The 19597-nt window shown below is 32.8% G+C and overlaps 1 protein-coding gene across 2 annotated transcripts in view; it reads left to right on the top strand.

Annotated features, from left to right (window-relative positions):
- LOC114332543 (Krueppel-like factor 5) overlaps positions 1–10593 on the top strand; it is a 663198-nt gene extending 652605 nt beyond the window's left edge. For both annotated transcript variants that reach the window (XM_050643496.1, XM_050643497.1), the window contains exons 6-7: positions 4800–4999; positions 8245–10593. In XM_050643496.1, the coding sequence (XP_050499453.1) occupies positions 4800–4999; positions 8245–8417 (373 nt within the window). In that variant the 3' untranslated portion in view covers positions 8418–10593. The remainder of the gene's footprint in view (positions 1–4799; positions 5000–8244) is intronic.
- The last annotated feature ends 9004 nt before the right edge of the window (positions 10594–19597 follow it).

The following is a 19597-nucleotide window of genomic DNA, read 5'->3' as shown; positions in this document are numbered from 1 at the left end:
TATATTAGCTGTTTTTCTATCAGTTCTTGTGTTTGTTGTTGCTCTGTTTCTTGTGTTGGTTGTTGTATTTTTTCTGTTTGGTCTTTATAATTTAGTAATTGATCTAAATACTCTGCCCACCTGTTTAATTTTTCTGTCTTGGTTTCTAATAGCATATCATCTTTATTTCCGCAAAACAGTGTGCTTTTATTTTGTGTCGCTCGTGTCTTTTTTTACTCCTTGATAAGAATTTTTAACTTCTTTTTGGCATAGTTGTTTATTATTTCTAGTTGTTTTTCCAGTAATGTTCTCTTCTTTTGGCTACATCAGGCGCGGATCCAAGGGGGTCAATGGAGTCAATTGCCCCCTCCTTGAGACCTCGCCTGGTGTCTACTGACACTTTTTTCGTAGGCACTGACACAAAAAATAGCAGGCAAACGAAACAGAACGAAGAAGAACTTCATGGTTGATTTAGGATGGCAGTGAATAAAATTAAGAAAGCTATGATGGTAACCAATGTTCTGAAAGGACATGGTTGATGAAGAAGAAGAAAATAACAGAGCACCCCGAAAAGGAATCCTGCGTACTCCAGTGACAAGAACATTTTTATTTCATTGCCCCCTCCTTACAAGGTTGCTGGATCCGCCGTTGGGCTACATAATCGTTTAGCTTGTCTCCTTTTGGTTTTATAATGCTCCTTATAGACGGAGAGCTAGAGCCGAAAAACCATCGTCATAAGTAATATGGACTTTGGCATGTGAAATGTGTCTATTGTATATTGATAATTATAACCCCTTTCAGGCTGACACCTCAGTGGATACAGGAAGTAGCAATAAGGGATGAAAGGGGAAAGTTAGTGAAGTCATTAAAGGTTTTCACCTCCTATTTTGTTAAACCTCCATCGATTTGCATGAAAATTGGTGACTAGTTAGAGCATACCTCAAGAAACAAAACTGATTTGGTGCCACTTGCACTTTTACCCTGGTGGTGAATACCACCCCTTCCCACTGGTGAAAACTATTTTATTAAAAATAACCCCACAAATCGATAGAGGGACAAATTTTAAGTAAAATTTGTTATATCATGTTATTAAAATAAATCAATACTTTTTGAGTTATTAAAGATCAAAGATTTGTCTATATTTAAGAGCATACGCGTCAAGTTACGAATGATCAAAAGAACATGTTAATTAATTGTATGTTAGTAAAATAGTATTTTTATATTATTTCGATATTTAATTAAATTTTTTTTTTCATTATAAACTGAATATGTCCAAAAACTGGGGGGTCCAATAATGGGTACATTTGACATATTCGAATACACTTTTGCTAAATTTATAATATCGAAATAATATAAAAATAATATTTTAGTAATATACAATTAATTAATATTTTCTTTTTATCATCCGTAACTTCACGCATGTGCTCTTAAACAGACAAATTTTTTATCTTTAATAATTCAAAAAGTATTGATTTTTTTTAATAACCTGATATAACAAAGTTTACTTATAATTTGTCCCTCTATCGATTTATGGGGTTATTTTTAATAAAATCGTTTTCACCCCCCGAGAAGGGGTGGTAACCACCCCCAGGGTAAAAGTGCAACTTGGCACCAAATCATTTTTATTTCCTGAGGTATGTTCTAACTAGTCACCAATTTCCATGCAAATCGATGGAGGTTTAACAAAATAGGAGGTGAAAACATTTAAAGACTACACTAACTTTCCCCTTTCATCCCTTATTACTACTTCCTGTATCCACTGAGGTGTCAGCCTGAAAGGGGTCATAATTATCAATATACAATAGACACATTTCACATGCCAAACTCCATTTTACTTACGACGATGATTTTTCGGCTCTAGCTCTTAGACTATTACTTTTTTCTGTATTACTTATAATATTATCCATTTTTGCGTTTTTCCTCTGTGCTAGAATTATTTTGCAGTCCTCATCAAACCAGTATTTTCTCTTTTCTTTTTATGCTTTTCCAATGCTAAGGTCTGCCGCTTCTATAATGGCTGTTCGTATTAGTTCCCATTTCTCCCCTAAATTCCCCGTCGTGATCCTTCCCAAACTCTTGTTTATTTCTTCCTCTCTTCGTTTTGCACTTTATCCTGTAGCTGCTCTAATTGGTATGTTTCCATTATTTTCCTTTTCTTGGTTGTTTGGGATTTTCTTTTGTAAGTTTGACTATTGTCAATATATGGTCACTGTCGGCATCTGCTCCTTTGTAGCTTCTACAATCAGTAACGGATCTATTGTGTTTTCTTTCAATGAGAACATGGTTATTTTATGTACATACCTAAATTAGCAAATTGTGTACTCGCTATTATTTTTTTCCATTGTCAGTACTTTCTTTATGCAGGCATTTCTTCTTCTTCATGTACCATGTCCTTTCAGAACGTTGGTTACCATCACAGCTATCTTAATTTTATTCACTGCCACCCTAAATAGCATGCCTGTATCAACATGCCAGTTCTTCAACCATGAGATTCTATTATATTCATATAAATATCTTTTCTTTCTACTTTGTTTTTGGTACGTGTTCAATTAGTTCACAGAGTTGTTCATGAAATCCACGAGGAAAAAGTTTTCCTGTAGTTGGCTGTATATACCATATATTACAAAAACGATCAAATCCTTTATAAAAGGTATATTTGTTAAAATCCCTAAAAAGGGCTACATCACAGAACTAGTTTTCGATCGGATGACCGATCATCATCAGTGGTTACGTGAATCGAACATGCTAATTACCAAATTAAAAATATGTGCGTAAAAACCTTTTACAATTTATCCCTCATAGTAACATAGTAAAATAATGTCACTTGCTACCATATAGTCATGATGTCTTCCTCTTCTTCTTCCTTCTTGTATGTAAGCTTTAAAGCCTGTTTCTTCTTCAATATTAGCCTCCTAAATTGTTTAAGTTATCGCACCATCTTTTCTTGGTCTGCCAATACTTCTTCGTCCATTTGGTGACTTATCTCGTGCTATTCGTACTATCCTATCCTCTGCCATTCTACTAATGTGTTCGTTCCACTCCTGTTTCCGTTTTGTCGCCCATCCATTTATGTCTTCTATATTGCATGATTTTCTTATGTTTTCGAGTCTTTCCCTATCCAACAGACTTTTTCCTGATATTCGTCGGAGTGGTATTTTCATCTCTGTTGTTTCTAGTAGTCGTCTCGTTTTAGACGTGTCAGGTCTTGTCTCCGTGTATGTTCATCATCATCACTGGCTCGACAACCCTTTCTGGGTCTTGACCTGTTCCAGGATTCTTCTCCATTCTGATCTGTTTCGTGCTTTTTTTCTCCAGTTTTTTATTTTTAAGGTTATTATATCATTTCCTATTTGTTCTAAATATCTCACCTTCGGTCTTCTTCTTGTTCTTTTTCCTACTGGCATCTGTGTGAATATTTTGTTTGGTATTTCGCCTTCTTCCATTCTTTCTACATGTCCCATCCAACGCAGCCGTCCTAGTTTAATGAATGTTATGATATCCGGATCATGGTATATTTTGTATAGTTCAAAGTTGTACCTTCTTCGCCAAATTCCGTTTTCTTTTGTGCCCTTATATATGTGTCGCAAGATTTTTCTTTCAAAGGTGGCTAGCAATGTTTCCTCTCTTTTAGTGAGTGTCCAGGTTTCTGAGCCGTATGTGAGTACCGGTCTTATTAAGGTTTTGTATATGTATTTGGCATTTTGTTTTTGTTGCGACGTTATCTGATCTTAGTTGCCGTGTATGTTAATATAGATCAAAAATCAAAATAATTTTGATCAAAATCAAAAAATGCTTTATAGATTCTTGCTTTTGCGTCTTGTCTTAGGTGTTTGTTCTTCCGGATTGTGTCATTAAGAGATCCCGCCGCTTTACTTGCTTTTAAGCTTTGTTGTCGTACTTCCTCTTCAACATCTCCGTAACTGGTTATATCTAAACCTTGCTTCCTGCTTTATTATTTTCCCATCAATTTCGATTTTATATCGTAGTGTGTATTTAGATGTTGTTATACATTTGGTTTTTTCTGCTGATATTATCATATTGTATTTCTTGGCTGTTGTATTGAAGATGTGTGTTAATCTTTGGAGATCGTCTTCTGTCTCGGCGATTAATGCGATGTGAACAAGTCGAATTCGAGCTCAATGGTACCTAGAGCATATACATTGGATATTTTAGACATCCATGTTTAATTTCACATTATTTTACTATGTTACTATGAGGGATCAACTGTAAAGGGTTTTTACCCACATATTTTTGATTTGGTAATTAGCATGTTAGATTCACGTAAACTCTGATGATGATCGGTCATCCGATCGAAAACTAGTTCTGTGATGTAGCCCAGTTTTGGGAATTTGAACAAATATACCTTTTATACAGGATTTTATTGTTTTTGTTCATAAAACTCATTTAGATAAGATACGTTTCAATTAAACAAGCTTATATATTTCCCGCGCAATTTTAAATAGCACAGTCTATCTAATATCGCTTTAAAGTCAGTTACTACTCGAATTATTCTCTATGATACCATAAAACCCATCTCCAAGTGTCTATTTGGCCCGCCGCTTTTAAAAAGAGTATCCTTTCAACTTCCATTGTCCCACTTTCCAGCTGCTTGGTTTCTTGTAAGGCCATTATTTCGATTCTATTTTTCTCAAGTGTTTCATCTAAATTTCCTAATGCTTCTTCCTTGTAGGTACCTCTTATAAAATATACTTATATACTCTATAAAATATAGATACTTAATAATAATACTTAATAATAGATAATATCTAATATAGATACTTAATAATATTTTTTAAAGTATTTTATTATTCTCCTTTAAGATCATTTACGAGACCTTCAACTACGGAACCATCATTACCTAGCAAATCTAGTACAATTCCAGTCAACAAGGATTTTGAAGACAACAAAACGCCAGACATAACAATAAGAAGAAGAAAGATTCACCGGTGTGACGTAGCAGGTTGTCATAAAGTTTACACGAAGAGTTCACACCTTAAAGCACACAAGAGGACTCATACAGGTAAGTAAAATGAACTCAAAATGAATATATTTTCAATATAAAACACTGAAAAACTTTTCTTTTCGATACTTTCACAAAACTTATTAAAAGTTAATGTCACTACAGCTATTTCGGCAGCTCGCTTACACGGGTTAGCCAAAAAAGCAGTTGCAAAATTGAAAACGCATACTCAATAGCATATCATTATTATGTTAAAGGAATTACATATATTTATATAAAAAATAAAAAACAAAAATTAAAATTAAAAAAATGTTACAACCATTTTGAAAATTTGACATTATGATGCTAACAGTCATAACCTCCATTCTTTTGGTACCTCTTTTGGACCAGTTACGTATCTTTTAAACAGTTATAGAAGCATGTATAAGCACTTATCTAGCACTATCAAATATTTGAATATCATATTTTGTAGCAATTTGTTGCATTTATCAAATCAATCCATTTCGAGTTTCACTCCATTAAGTAGGTATTTTGGTTCATTTAGTATTGAATATCTACCGACAGTACTTTCCCACACGTTTATCAATTAACGTTAACTTGAAATTTATTCAAATTCGCCCAGTTTTCGGCTAACAACATATAAACGCTTTAGACACACCAATTAATTTACAAATTTTTCACTATTATTTCATTACGTTTTTATGTCGGCTCATTAATTTAATACCGACTCGTATGTTCTTAGGTGTTGCTAACATGCTACTTTCAAGGTTTGTGATTAAGTTATCCTATCCTTTCTTTTATTTTTTCCTAGCTCCGGGCAAACGTTAAAAAATTTATTTTATTCGATACCAGGGACGGAACTAGGAATATCTACCTCACGCACGCATTTCGTATTCCAATTTTTTTTTCAACGAAAACTTTGTTTTCGTTTATAAATTCGTAAATTTTGTTTGTTCGTTCGTTCGTTTGTGCGACGTCGGCCCTGCAAGACTTTGAGCCGATCTACCGATGGATACCTACGTAGTTTTGTCTCCTGAATCCAAATCTGAAAACGGCATTTCGATATCTCAAACCGACCCCAAAATGGAACAATCGAATTTTTCACGTAAGGCATATTTTATATCGCACCCCGACTTCATTAGTGCCATAACCCTGAAATCTCAAACTTTCAAGAGAACAAAAACAAGATTTTATGTGAACTATTTTTTTTCTCTGCAACTTCCTTATCTAAGTTAACCAAATTCTGCACTTATGTTGATTATGTGTGTAGCAGTGTAGCTATCTAATTCTAGTATTTATGTTTAGTAATTACATTGCTTTACCCTGAAATTCACACTTAAAATATTTATATTACATGTTAGAGCAATATGTAAAAATGAACGGTACTTATCACACATCCACTCTCGACCGCAGCGTAACGCAAACTATCTTGTGGCAGGCTCGCTAATGGTAGGGGAGCAAAGTATGCTAAATTTGCAGTCACTCGAGCGTTATGGGGACCTATTGGGTTGTGATTATTAGATTCTAAAACCAAAAAAAGTTAAGTAAAATTTTCCATTTTAGGGGGAACTTTCAATTTTTTAATTTAATTTTCCATTTACAATAATATTTTTTCCGATTATAGTGCCATCTATCCATAATTCGAAAAAATGTCTCCAATAAAAGTTGCTTATTTGTACGTAAAGAATCCAAATCTACAGTAAAAATTTGGGGGTCCCATTTAAGATTTTAGAGTAATCCCCCACCCCACCTCCGTGGGGGGTCGTGTTTGATACCATTCGATAGATTTTTCGAAAACAATTTGAAAATGTATTTTACAGTTTTTCGATCTGATGTTCATTTTGCGAAGTATCGCGGGGTTTGTATTTAAAATTTTAATTTTACCCCCCCACCCCTCTCCGTGGGGGTCATGTTTAGTACCATTCGATAGATTTTTGAAAAATATTGAAGACGTAATTTTTAGTTTTTCGATCTGACGTTCATTTCGCGAAATATTCGCTTTTTTTTGTGAAACTTTTTGACTCACCCATTTCCTTACGCCCGCCCCGCTCAAATTTCGACAATTTTTAAGGATAGATTTTTTTTCGGGTACCCCTTAACGAACTTCCCTGTGTTAAGAGTCAATATATGGTAGAGGTACATCTACAGGGTACCAGGTTTCTCCCCATATGATAATCTGACGCGCTCGAGTAACTGCAAAAATACCCGCTTAGGCTCCCCTACCATAATGCTGAGAGAGCCAAACCGGAAATGGTAATAACGACACAGGAACACTATGCAGATTCTAAGATAACTAAATTATATGACATAATTCCACAATGAAGGCAACGGCTAAAGGAACGTATTAGGCCAAAAACAGATTTTCCTTCCATTTTTTAGGATTATGGCACTATTGAACTCGGGGTGCGATATCTAGATATCAATTGAATGTGTTTTTACGTAGATTACGAATATCATATTGCCTGAATGATATTCCCTAAGTCTAAACAAAATTTTCATTATGATAATCCTCGCATTCTCGGCTTATTTTACTTACATTTATTTAATTTATTATTATTATTATTTTATATTTATTTAATTTAAAAATCAAAAAATTACTGCCCTCTAATTTTCAATTAGAATATCTAAGGGAAGTCAATAGAAGAAGACTACAAACTAATTGGTATCTAAATTTTTACTGTGTCATGGTTTTTTATTAAAATTTAAGCAAAAAAAGTTATAAAACGTTTTTATATACTTCGCTTGTTCTTTGTCTGTCTCTTTGTCCGGGAAAAATCTTGTGATCGATTTTAAACATACTTCCCGTCTAGCTAGACATCTGAAATTTTCAGAATAGCTAAGAACTCGATGACAATGCAATATTCAACAGCTTTTACATGGCTGCATTAAGTTTTATTTGGAATTTTAAGCCATTTTAAATTTTTAATTGTAAAATTAGTTCTCACTTTTAGCAAAAGATGGCGATACTAGTTTTCTCAGTAAATGGTTTTCTTAATATATGGCGTTACTTTCTGTCATGTAAGATTTTCTATTCATTTTTAAATAATGGAAATGTGATATTATAAAAAGTTCTTTTTTTATATATAAAAGTGTAATTATACTCAATAAGAATTTCGATACCCGGAGATGGTACCCCTTTTCTATTGACTTCCCCCAAATATTCCAGTTGAAAAAGAGAGTCCAGTAATTTTTCGATTTTTCAAGCGCTTTTACTGCTTCGTTTCCTGGGGTAGTAGACAAAAGATTACAAACTACAAAATACTATTCAATTATTTCCCCTTTAGTAAACTATTCCATCTTTTCAGGAGAGAAACCATATCAGTGTTCATGGGAGGGTTGCACTTGGAAATTCGCCAGATCCGACGAACTGACCAGGCACTACAGGAAGCACACGGGCCAGAAACCGTTCAGCTGCAACTTGTGTCAAAGATCTTTCAGCAGGTCCGATCATCTGTCCTTGCACATGAAAAGACACTAACGGAGATTTCCTAAACTCATTGTGTAGAATAATTGTTTAGCTAATTTCTTTCAACGTTCAAATTCTTTTTCACAGTTGGCTTTTCGTAACAAGAAGGTGATTCAGTATGTGGTAAGTATGTAGAAGAAGTATGTGTCGCGTTTAAAGAACAACACTTGTGTATATCACTAAGTGCGTAGCATGTATTTAAATAGAGACAAAAAAATATCATTCGCTAAACTATTTTCCAAAAAAATAGTACCGATAACAAAAATTATATTAATTTTTTGAAGCGAATCTTTTATAGTGACGTTGTATTAATTTTTATGTATAGGAAAACGAAAAATCGTCGTGACACTTAAGATAGATGGAGTCAATTTACTCAACAAGAGGAGTCCGTTATACAAATGTAAACATTTCATTTAATTATAAAACAATTTTTTTTATTAATATTTAATAATTTTTACGCTTTATTTTTATACTGAATTGTTATGAAATAGTGGTTGGTAGAATGTAAAGATAATCAATTTTGTTAATTAATATTATGCATTGAATTATGACAGCGTCTGTGCGAGGCTGTCAATTGTTGTAGTAAGTTTCAAACATCTTCTTCTTCTTTTAGTTTCATGGCCTCCACCTCTTAGGTACTTGGCCAGTCCTCGTATTTAGACTGTAATTGGAAGGGAATCCTCTTTTCAAAGGGTCTGGATTTTCCATATTCCATTCTTTAAATTCATTGTAATATGATTTTCAAATAACTATTTTATATTTTAATTTGAAATATTGTTAAAAATTGATTGATCTTTCTTAAGGTTTGGTCATTAATATTATGTAGGAGATTTTGTATTGAAATGGCGGTTGGACTTCCTATATTAACAAGTTCCTGGGCATTCAAGTAACATATATGAATTATACTTCCTATTTGTCCACGTTCACAAAAAGGAGTATCACTACAATTGATTTTAAACAAATGGTCTGGTGTGAGGGAATAGCCCAAATTATTAGAATAGCATTCTAATAATTGATGTCAAGTGCCTTCGATCCACAAATGTGAATTTGTGGAAGCAAGGGTTTATAGAAAAATCACTTTGGCATTGTTGATACCGTTTGCCTTTAGTTTTAAACTGTTTTGTCCATTCAACTTTAAACTCATTTACAATTTTTTGTTTAATAAAAGGCAAAAAGTCAAATTTATCTATTTTAATGTCTGCAGGAACATTTAAAGTCTTGCCTATATTTGCCAATTTATCAGCCTCTGTATTCCCCTTTACTCCAGTATGGCCTGGAATCCAAGCTAAGATTATATTAAATCCTGCTTCCATTGACTCAATAATGAGTATTTTAGTTAGGTTTACAATATGGTGTTTGTCCCTCAGGTGATGTTATGTAATTTTTGGATAGCACTTTTAGCATCTGAAAAAATTATTGCTTCTTTAATATTTTTTTCAATACAAACAGATACTGTCTTGTTAATTGCAATAATTTCTGCAATGCATATTTGAGTGTGCTCGTGTAATCTGGATGCATAGTTATATTATAATTGATTGAAGGTATGTGTACTCCAAAACGTACTGTCCTCGACTCGGGATCTAAAGAACCATCTGTAAATACCCATGAATAATTTCCATATGTAGCTGAAAATTCGTTAAGAAATTCCTGTTGAGTATAGGTTTCCTTTTTTTTGTGGGTTGAGAAACTTGTCTGAATTGTTCCCGTAAGATAATTCAGTTCGATCTAAAAGCGGGATTTAATGTTCTCTTTATTTAGATTAACGAGGTATTTGTCAAAGTTATTTTTAATTTCAAATGAACTCTGACAGGATGTCGTTCAGTCAGTGGATTTTTCAGATCAGCTAGGATTTTCAGATAGAATTTAGCGCAAAGTAATTTTCTTCTTGCATCTAATGAAATTTCTCCACTTTCTGCTAACAAAGCATTAGTGGGGGTAGATCTCATACAGCCCGTGATGATTCGTAAAGCTTTAAACTGAATTTTATCTAATATTAAGAGTGTGGACTTAGTACAGGGTTTTAATATTGCACATGAATAATCCGAATGGGGTCTTACGATTCCTTTATAAATTAATGAGAGTGTATGGAGGTTTGCTCCCCAACAGGTTCCACATATTGCCCTCATTGTCAGGCGCGGATCCAAGGGGGGTCAATGGAGTTAATTGCCCCCTCCTTGAGACCTCGCCTGGTGTCTACTGACACTGTTTTTAAGAAAGAGATTACGATTGAACATAAATAGTGAATTTTGTGTCCTGTTGATAACTGAATAACTGAAACATAAATATGGCAGAATTACTTGAAATCGAAAATTATTAAAAGTCTTTGGAACATAATAAATGAAAAAATCTGTTATTGCCATCTATTCAATTGTTATTGCTGTTGATAAATCTATTTATTGTCATCTATTCAATTCAATGCCAGAGACTAGATAAAAATAGTAATTGCTGGTGCTATGTTATGGTAATTTGATCATTTAATAAAACCCCATGAATAAGAGCCGTTTTTAGAAGGATGCCCAAAGTATCAGAGTAACAGAGATCTAAAATTGGCATTAAGGATCCGACTACTTCGCTGCTACGTGTTCTCGGTCTTACTGTAAGATGTCGATTGGATTGTGAATAAAATCGATCTAAATGATCTTGAAACTCTCGAAATGTAGTGCAATAGAAGAATTTTAAGAGTTTTTTGGATGAAGAAGATTCGAAACCACAATACTAGAATGTCTCAGCAAGACTACTACGATTATAGAAAGCATCAAGAAGATATAGCTGGATTATTTCTGACGTTTAATGAGAGGTCCAAATATAGGTTGCTAAAAAATATTATTCAAGTGAAAATAGCAGGCAAACGCAGTCCAGGACGAAGAAGAACTTCATGGTTGATTTAGGGTGGCAATAAATAAAATTAAGATACCTATGATGGTAACCAACGTTCTGAAAGGACATGGTACATGAAGAATAAGAAAATAGCAGCCCATCCCGAAAAAAAATCCTTCGTACGCCAGTCACGAGAAAATTTGTATTTCATTGCCCCCACCTTGCAAGGTTGCTGGATCCGCCGTTGCTCATTGTATTCAAACCTTTTTAAGCTTGTGTTTCGATACAAACATTTTAAATGATGTACAACTTTTCTTACAACGGTGTTTTCTGTTATTATTGATTACGATTACACAAACGATGCTCAATTAATCTAATACTTGCAAAATGTTGGATTAATTATTGAAGAGCAATTTAAATGTAAATTTCGAAATTGTTGACATTTATGTGCAGTCAGACAAAAACACGAGTATTACAAATTAAACCATGGTTTTTGGTTTTTGGTGCAGTAAATGTAAGAAGATGTATCCCATCCCATATCTATGATATCTACATTTTGTGAAAGATTGTTACTACTATCGGTCAGAACTGTATTTTATATAATTAGCCCAGTAAATGACCGTTTTGGAGTGTAATTTTCAGGGGCAACTCCGAATTGCATGAAAATTTGGATTTAGGTTCTACTTACCCTCCGCTTCAAAGTTGAATTTGTCCCGTTGGTTGCTTTTACTTGGGGGGTGACAGTCACCCCTTCTCGGGGGTGAAAAGCGCGTGTTTAAAATAAGCCCAGAAATGGATAAATTGGCCAATTATAAGCAACTTTAGTTCTATAAAGTTTTTTACGTAAGTCAATACTTTTCGAGTTATTCGCAATTGAAAATGCTGATTTTTCGACAAAAAAAAACTACGTTTTCAGACCGTTTTTCGCAAATAACTCAAAAAGTAAATATTTTATCGAAAAAAATATTCTTAGTAAAAGTGTAGCTTATAAAAAAATTTAAAAAAAATGGTGTATCAGTAAAGTTTATAAATTGAGAAAAAGCAAAGTTGTAGCTCATGAAAAATACGTTCTTATTCGTCTAATTCCAAATCGAATAAGTCAACGCAAAATCACCGAAAAATTAAGCACTTTTCGGGAAAAGCTTATTAACATTTTTAAAGTATCTAAAAAAAGCTTTAGGTATATTTGTTTTTTACAAAAGTTTCTAGCACCAAAAATAAACGAGTTACACTGAAAAAAAAAAGTTGGCCCCTTTTTTTGGTAAAAAAAAATTGTGAAAACCTCCCTCTATTTAGCACCCTAAATAAAATTAATCGTTACCGCTTTACCATTTATTTTAATGGTATGTATATTGTTTATATGATCTGTAAGTTTGATTGGTTTGAAGTGCTTATTTTTTAAAAAATTTGGTTTTATAGTAAAAAAAATTTTCTAAAAATTTTTGAAAAATTTCCTTTTTCAAAATAACTTAAAAAGTATTAGTGATAAGAAAAATCTTAAAGAGTAAAAAAATGTAGGTTTTGCTATGGGCCATTCCACGAATATACGTCTGTTCCAGACCATCGCGACAACGAATATTTTAGTGTGCAACATAAGAAGTACGAAACTAAATTGCAATCTGTTCCAGACCAGAAAACCATGTACGGTTCTGAAAGGTTATGAAAACCATGTACGACTCACAGAACCGTAGAATTTTTTTAATTCACTGTGCAATTGTTTTGGGCGGGTGGCTTTTTTAAAAATAAATTCCATGTCGTATGCTAATACTTATTTTAATAGATAGATTTAATAATCAATAAGCTATGTTTAATTGTTTATCGAAAATATTCCATGTCAACCTATGTATTCATAACAATTCTTAAATAAATTATAAAAAATTGCTTTTCTCGCTTTCAAATATTTTTTGGATTATTCACAAAATCACTTTTTTTGGATAATTTGGGTTATTTTTAAGAAGAAAGTTTCGTAAAATGCGTAAAATTTATGCGTAAATTAGCAAAATTTATTATTAATAATAATCGTATTTTTAAAATTAAATCAAGTAATTTTATTTTTTTTTTATTTTACAATTTTTTTTACAATTATCGATGTACAAAGTTTATTTATGTATTTTAAAAAATTTTTGTACATTCGAAAGTACATAACCGCTAGTATTTAATATAGGTCTGGATCCCGCGTATGAAAAAAAGTTGATTAATAGCAAGCCGAAAATTTGTTAATAGCTTAAGGGTATCTAGTCGGACAAACTTTTATATATGGGAACACTGGAACAGTAGAAGTTTTAATTGTGGAACAGGTTAAAAATTTGGAACGGTCAGACCACGAAAACGTCACATGTATTTTGTCCGACAGAACTTCCAATTGATTTGTTACCCTTTCATTAAACTCTCATGCAAAAATCAGACTGCTATTTCTCACCTGTCATAATTCCTGCCATTTGACATGCTCTACGTGTTCCACTCATTATAATGCCCGTTTGGTGATAAATAGCAGCCTGATTTTTGCTTGAGAGTTTAATGAAAGGGTAACAAATCAATTGGAAGTTCTGTCGGACAAAATACATGTGACGTTTTCGTGGTCTGACCGTTCCAAATTTTTAACCTGTTCCACAATTAAAACTTCCCCTGTTCCAGTGTTCCCATATATCAAAGTTTGTCCGACTAGACACCCTTAAGCTATAAACAAATTTTCAGCTTGCTATTAATCAACTTTTTTTTCATACGCAGGATCCAGACCTACTATCCTTGTTATAGATTTTAATAAAATTGAAAGAGTTTACATGTTATATAACGGACTCCCCTTGTCGCGCAAATGTATTGTTCGAACCATTTCGTGACGCTAGTTCATGACAACCACCTCAGCATTTTACTATCAAGAAAAATAATACAACGCCAATATTATAGAAGCTTTATTTCAAAAATATTTATCTTATTTTAGAGCAGAAAAAGAATCGGTACAAAATTTCTTAAAGATTTTGGCTCTATTGGTTCTTAACTGAGAAATTTACATTAAAAATTACTTGTCTCACTCTCTCAAAAACTAAATCATAGAGACTATTATTGTGAACATGTTACTGATCTTTGTCTTCTATTGTAATGTGTTGGATATGTCTGTGCCTAAGTTGTTCCAATATTATTGTGTGATATATTGTTACATAAAATTTACCTTTTGTATCATTGGTGCTAAAACTGATTTCGGAAGTGGTGCTTTAATAATTATGTCATAAGTTTTTATTTAAAAGTATTCGACAGCAGCAAAAAATCATTCAATATTAACTCAAATCATTGTTCAATGCTTAAAATTTAAGCATTGAACAAATATATTTATTTAATAGAAAGCTTTATTTTTTTTATTGTTTATTATTATATCTCCTTTTAACAAATTTTCATGTTGTCATGATCAAAAGGCAGTCAAAAATTCTTTAAAGGTTTTTTTTTTATTTTTGGATCATTCCAAATAGAAAAGATTTCATGTGACTTATCTCTAAATGTGATAGTTTTCGAGATATAAGCGATTGAAAAGTTAAAAATTGCAAAATCGGCCATTTTTAACCCTCAAAAACTATGTGAAAACCCGAAAATTTCAATGTTACCAAGGCACGTAGATAATCTATGAGCATCGGTTGATGAAATCTCGAAGAGCTTTCTGCAATGAAATATCGAAAACCATTTGTTTTTTAATTGCTAATCAAGCGGGCGCGACACTATTTTCAACCGTTGCATGTAGATGTAATCGGAAAACATTTGAAGTTTAAATAAATTGTTTAAAAAATGTTTTGACCCATTTTTGACTCTGGCAACATGCAAATTTGTTAATAGGTAACCTTTTCAAGCAAGATGGTGAAAAAAAATTGAATCAGAATATTTTTCCACACATATATTAACGCATATTACATCCTAGATGCAACAGTTGAAAATAGTGTCGCGCCCGCTCGATTAGCAATTAAAAAACAAAGGGGTTTTCGGTATTGGATTGCAAAAAACTCTTCGGGATTTCATCAATCGATGTTTAAAGAATATCTACCTACCTGGGCAACATTGAAATTTTCAGTTTTTTACATACCTAGTTTAGCGGGTTAAAAATGGCCGATTGCACAATTTTTAAATTTTCAATCGCTTATATGTCAAAAACTATCAACTTTAGAGAAAAGCCACTAAAGACCTTTTCTGTTTGTAATCATCCAAAAACCTAAAAAAACTTTGTTTGATGTAAAAAAAATAATTTTAGGAAAAAAAACAAAAAAAAAACGTTTAAAAAATTTTTGACCCACTTTTGGTCCTGGCAACATGCGAATTTGTTAAAAGGGGTCCTTTTTGAGTAAGATTGTGCAAAAAATCCGAATTAGAATATTTTTCCTAGCGGATGCGCAGTGGCTTTCTGGACTACATGGTGTTTTGAAAATCCACTGCTAAACTCAACTCGATCATGTATAAAGTCATGTCTGTCACATCTAGTTCATAAGAAAAACGTTTCTGTTCCCTGTTTGGAAAAAATGTTGTTTGCATAATGTATATCACGTTAATATCAAACCGTGGCAGAATGTATCGAGGAAAAATAATGCAAGATTTTGATATGTATCTTTCATTGACGTGTATATCAGTGTTGCAGATTGACGCTTTTAACAAGTGAATGGTTTGGATCTAAAAACAGCAAATACCATGTTAGGAAACGTATAAACGTTTTCTGATATTTTACATAAGTTTACGTGCATTACAACAGAACTGAACTTAAGTTTAGTAATATTTTGTGAGGGGTAACGTTTTTAGTGTTGTTTTTTCTACATTAAATGTGATCTCAGGTGGCTCAATATATAGAATATATTTAGCTATGCTAATTGTTTGCAAAAAATCAAAGTAAAAACAACTAGATAATTTAAAAACGTCAACTTTTTGACAAATAACCAGAGAGAGACGTTAACAATATTTTTCTACAACCGTGTTAAAAATGCAATTTTTAGCACTCCATATGAGCGTTAAAAATGCTACTTTAAGGCACTAATGCTTTAAAAAAAATTTTAAGGCACTGCAGTTCGTATTGACCGTATATGCAATTTTGATGTAATGTCAAAAAAATATAAAATTGGAATGTCAGTCAAGTTCAAGTAAAAGTTTTTGTAGATATTGTCCTGTAATTACGTTTGTAGAAAAAATATTGTATGATATGCGTGTTAAAAAGTACATTTTTAAGGCACTCATGTGAATTGCAGAACTCGTTTTCGCTCATTCTGCAAACTTTCACATGCGTGCCTTAAACGTGTACTTTTAACACTTACATATCGATGGTTAAGAGCGCAGATATAGTATGTCCAAATATCTTAATTGTTGAGGAGAACGTTTTGAAGTTTTCGCGTTACTTTTTGTTTGATACTGCTGATATACCGATATATCATAATGTTTATGTAATAAGTTCGGGTATCATTATTAGCTTAATGTAGATATTTTTTAAAATATTATGTGTTATTGGGTTAAAATATATATTTTTTTAAAATGTGTATGGACACACAACATAAGGTATGTTACTGCATGTCCGGACAAACAGTATTTACAGCCATGATAAGTTTGATCGCGTGAGCACTAATATTGTATGTCCCAAAACACATGTTTGTGCACTTCCAAACGGACGTAAAATATCTGTGCAAGTCGGTTTTTAGTACAAATGGGAAATACTATATTTTGGCAAGGCCGTTTAACCCATTTACAATCATTCTGGACTTACAATAATTATGCAGAACATTCATATGAGCCTACTGAATATTTTTATAATGTTATCTTAAAATCAGCAAAAAGTGGACATACTATATCTGTGCTCTTAACCATCGATATATCATAAATAACTATTATTAATTAAATGCGAAACTACAATTTTAGCATTTATTTAATTTATTCGTCAAAATCAGCTTAAACCCAATAGTCATGATCATCATCATCATACAACCTCTTTTGTCCACTGCTGGACATAGATCTCTCCCATTTTTCGCCACTCTCCACGGTTCGGTGCGTCTTGTTGCCCTTTATTGGACATTCGTTTAATGTCGTCCAACAAGCGTGTTGGTGATCGTCTTCTGCTGCGTTTGGCTTCTCTTGGTCGCCAGTCAATTAGTTTTCCGGTTCATCTTAAGTCTTTTAGTCTCCCTACGTGGCCTGCCTAATTCCATTTCAGCTTGGCAATGCCTGTTTTTTCCTCAGGTCTTGTGGTAGTGCTGTTGTTTTTGTGAGCGTGAGAGTTTCTGCTCCGTATGTCATAATAGGAAGAACGCATTGGTCAAAATGTCTTCCGTTTCATAGCTATCGGTATGTTGCTCTTAAGATGTCTTTTAGTGAACCATACTCCGCCCAAGCAAGTCTTACTGAGGTTCTCTTTTAGACCTATTGTTGAACATACGTTTTCTAATTCCTATAGCATTTGTTGTGCTTCACCGACTTCACCCAGATCTTCGGTGATAAGTACTATATCGTCGGCAAAACGCAGATGATTGAACATTTCCCTATCTATTTTTATTCCTCCATTTTCCCACTTTAACATTTTAAAAGCGTATTAGAGGACCGTTATAAATAATTTAGTTGAGAGAGTGTCGCCCTGTCTCACACCTCGATTGATATGTATTTCCCTGGTGGCATCATGTAGTTTTACACGCATGGTGGCATTCTGGTACAATGTTTATACCTACTAACTTTGTAAAGCGGTAGTCTATTCTACTGTTGTTCAGAGCAGTTATAATGCTGTCTAGTTCCACGGTGTCGAAGGCTTTGTGAAAGTCTACGAAGATAAGTAGCAGTGACCTGTTAGTATAACAGATCACTGGAACAAAATTAGTATGATTGATTAACACATTTCAAACGAGATATTATTTGCCATAAGGTCCCGTTTAAAATTATCGGTTACAGTGGCTGTAACGTAATCTATCACTATTACTTCACCTGTCATGACGACTAGTTGAGAAGGTTACGCCCGTTTATTTTTGGGGGGACTTTTGGCTAGCACTTTATACTTTATTAAGGGGGGAGTATGGTTTGAAATCAACATACGAAGCACATTTTTGTGAATTTTTTTTAAAGCTATGGTAGAATTATTTTATTTTTAAATTAAATAAACATATTAAGTACAATTCAAAGAATATTTAAGAAAAAAATTCAATCCAAAATATTAAAAAATAAGCCATTGGTGACAAATTTTGGCAGGCAGCTCAGAAAAAATGGATTTTGCGGTGGACATCAGAACTCATCACTGGATGATACGAAACAAAAAATTCAAAAAGATTTAATTAGCTTATGAGTTTCACGAGGTAACACATTTTTAATGATTTTTGAATTTTTGGTATCACTCAGAAGTCAAAAATACGAAATTTTTTATAAAAATTTTGTGAAAACCAACAGATTTAATATTGTTGAAGAAAAATAAGCATAAAACGAAAAATGTCTCAACGTTGTTACCTCACGAAATGTCTAAAGAAAATCTGTGCAAAATTTCAGGTAGATCGGTCAAGTAGTTTTTCAGTTACGATGTCCACCGCATTTGAAAAATCAGTTTTGAGAAAAATGCGTTTAAAGTTTTGACAATTGCATTTTCATCTTCTTATTTGTCTGCCAAATCGTAAAGTAATGAACATTGGAATATGTTTTTTGAATTGCGGGGTAATCACCAAAAGAGAAGGCGAACAGTTGTTTAACGTTTCTCACTACCCTCAAGCGTGCTGGCGCGAAGCCGCGGCAAAGCGGGTCGAAGGTAGGGATATTCAACACTCTGTATCTCGGGTAATTTTACTCCGATCAATCTGAAATTTTCACAGAGTATTCTTGAAAGTATAAAAAATAATAATATAAAATTAATAAAAAATTTAAAAAAAATTAAAAGTTTCAAACCATACCCCCCCCCCCTCATAATAAGGAAGGATCATCATTTTATATGCATAATAAATTTCAGTATCTTTAAAGTTTTAAATTTTTAATATTAACAGTACAATAAGAAATAAATATGCTGTCGATACTATAGCGAATAAAAACTTTAAATTACTAAAATGTATCGTTACCTCTAATTTTATTTATTATTTTCTTGTAAATATTTTTAAGAAATTATCCGAATTTATATAAAAATCTATATATTTCCACCTTTGTATATAAAAAACGTTTAATATTGATATTTTGGAAAACTTTTTTATACTAATTGTTGTATATAAAATTTTACATGATATATGTGCATTCCTATTGTAGATTTTAAGGACATTTTTGGAACAGGTGCCAGTAGAAAGGTCAAAGCTGAATTTGAAATCCAAATAAAAGGAAAATACTCAAAATGTGATTCGTTTGAGAAGCTTATAGTCTAAGATCTACATCTAGGTCGACGTTCTCTCATCTGTTTACCGGATGAAACAATTTTT

This window comes from Diabrotica virgifera, chromosome 2, assembly GCF_917563875.1.
Source record: "Diabrotica virgifera virgifera chromosome 2, PGI_DIABVI_V3a".
NCBI lineage: Eukaryota > Metazoa > Arthropoda > Insecta > Coleoptera > Chrysomelidae > Diabrotica > Diabrotica virgifera.
This window is presented reverse-complemented; position numbering and strand designations above follow the sequence as displayed.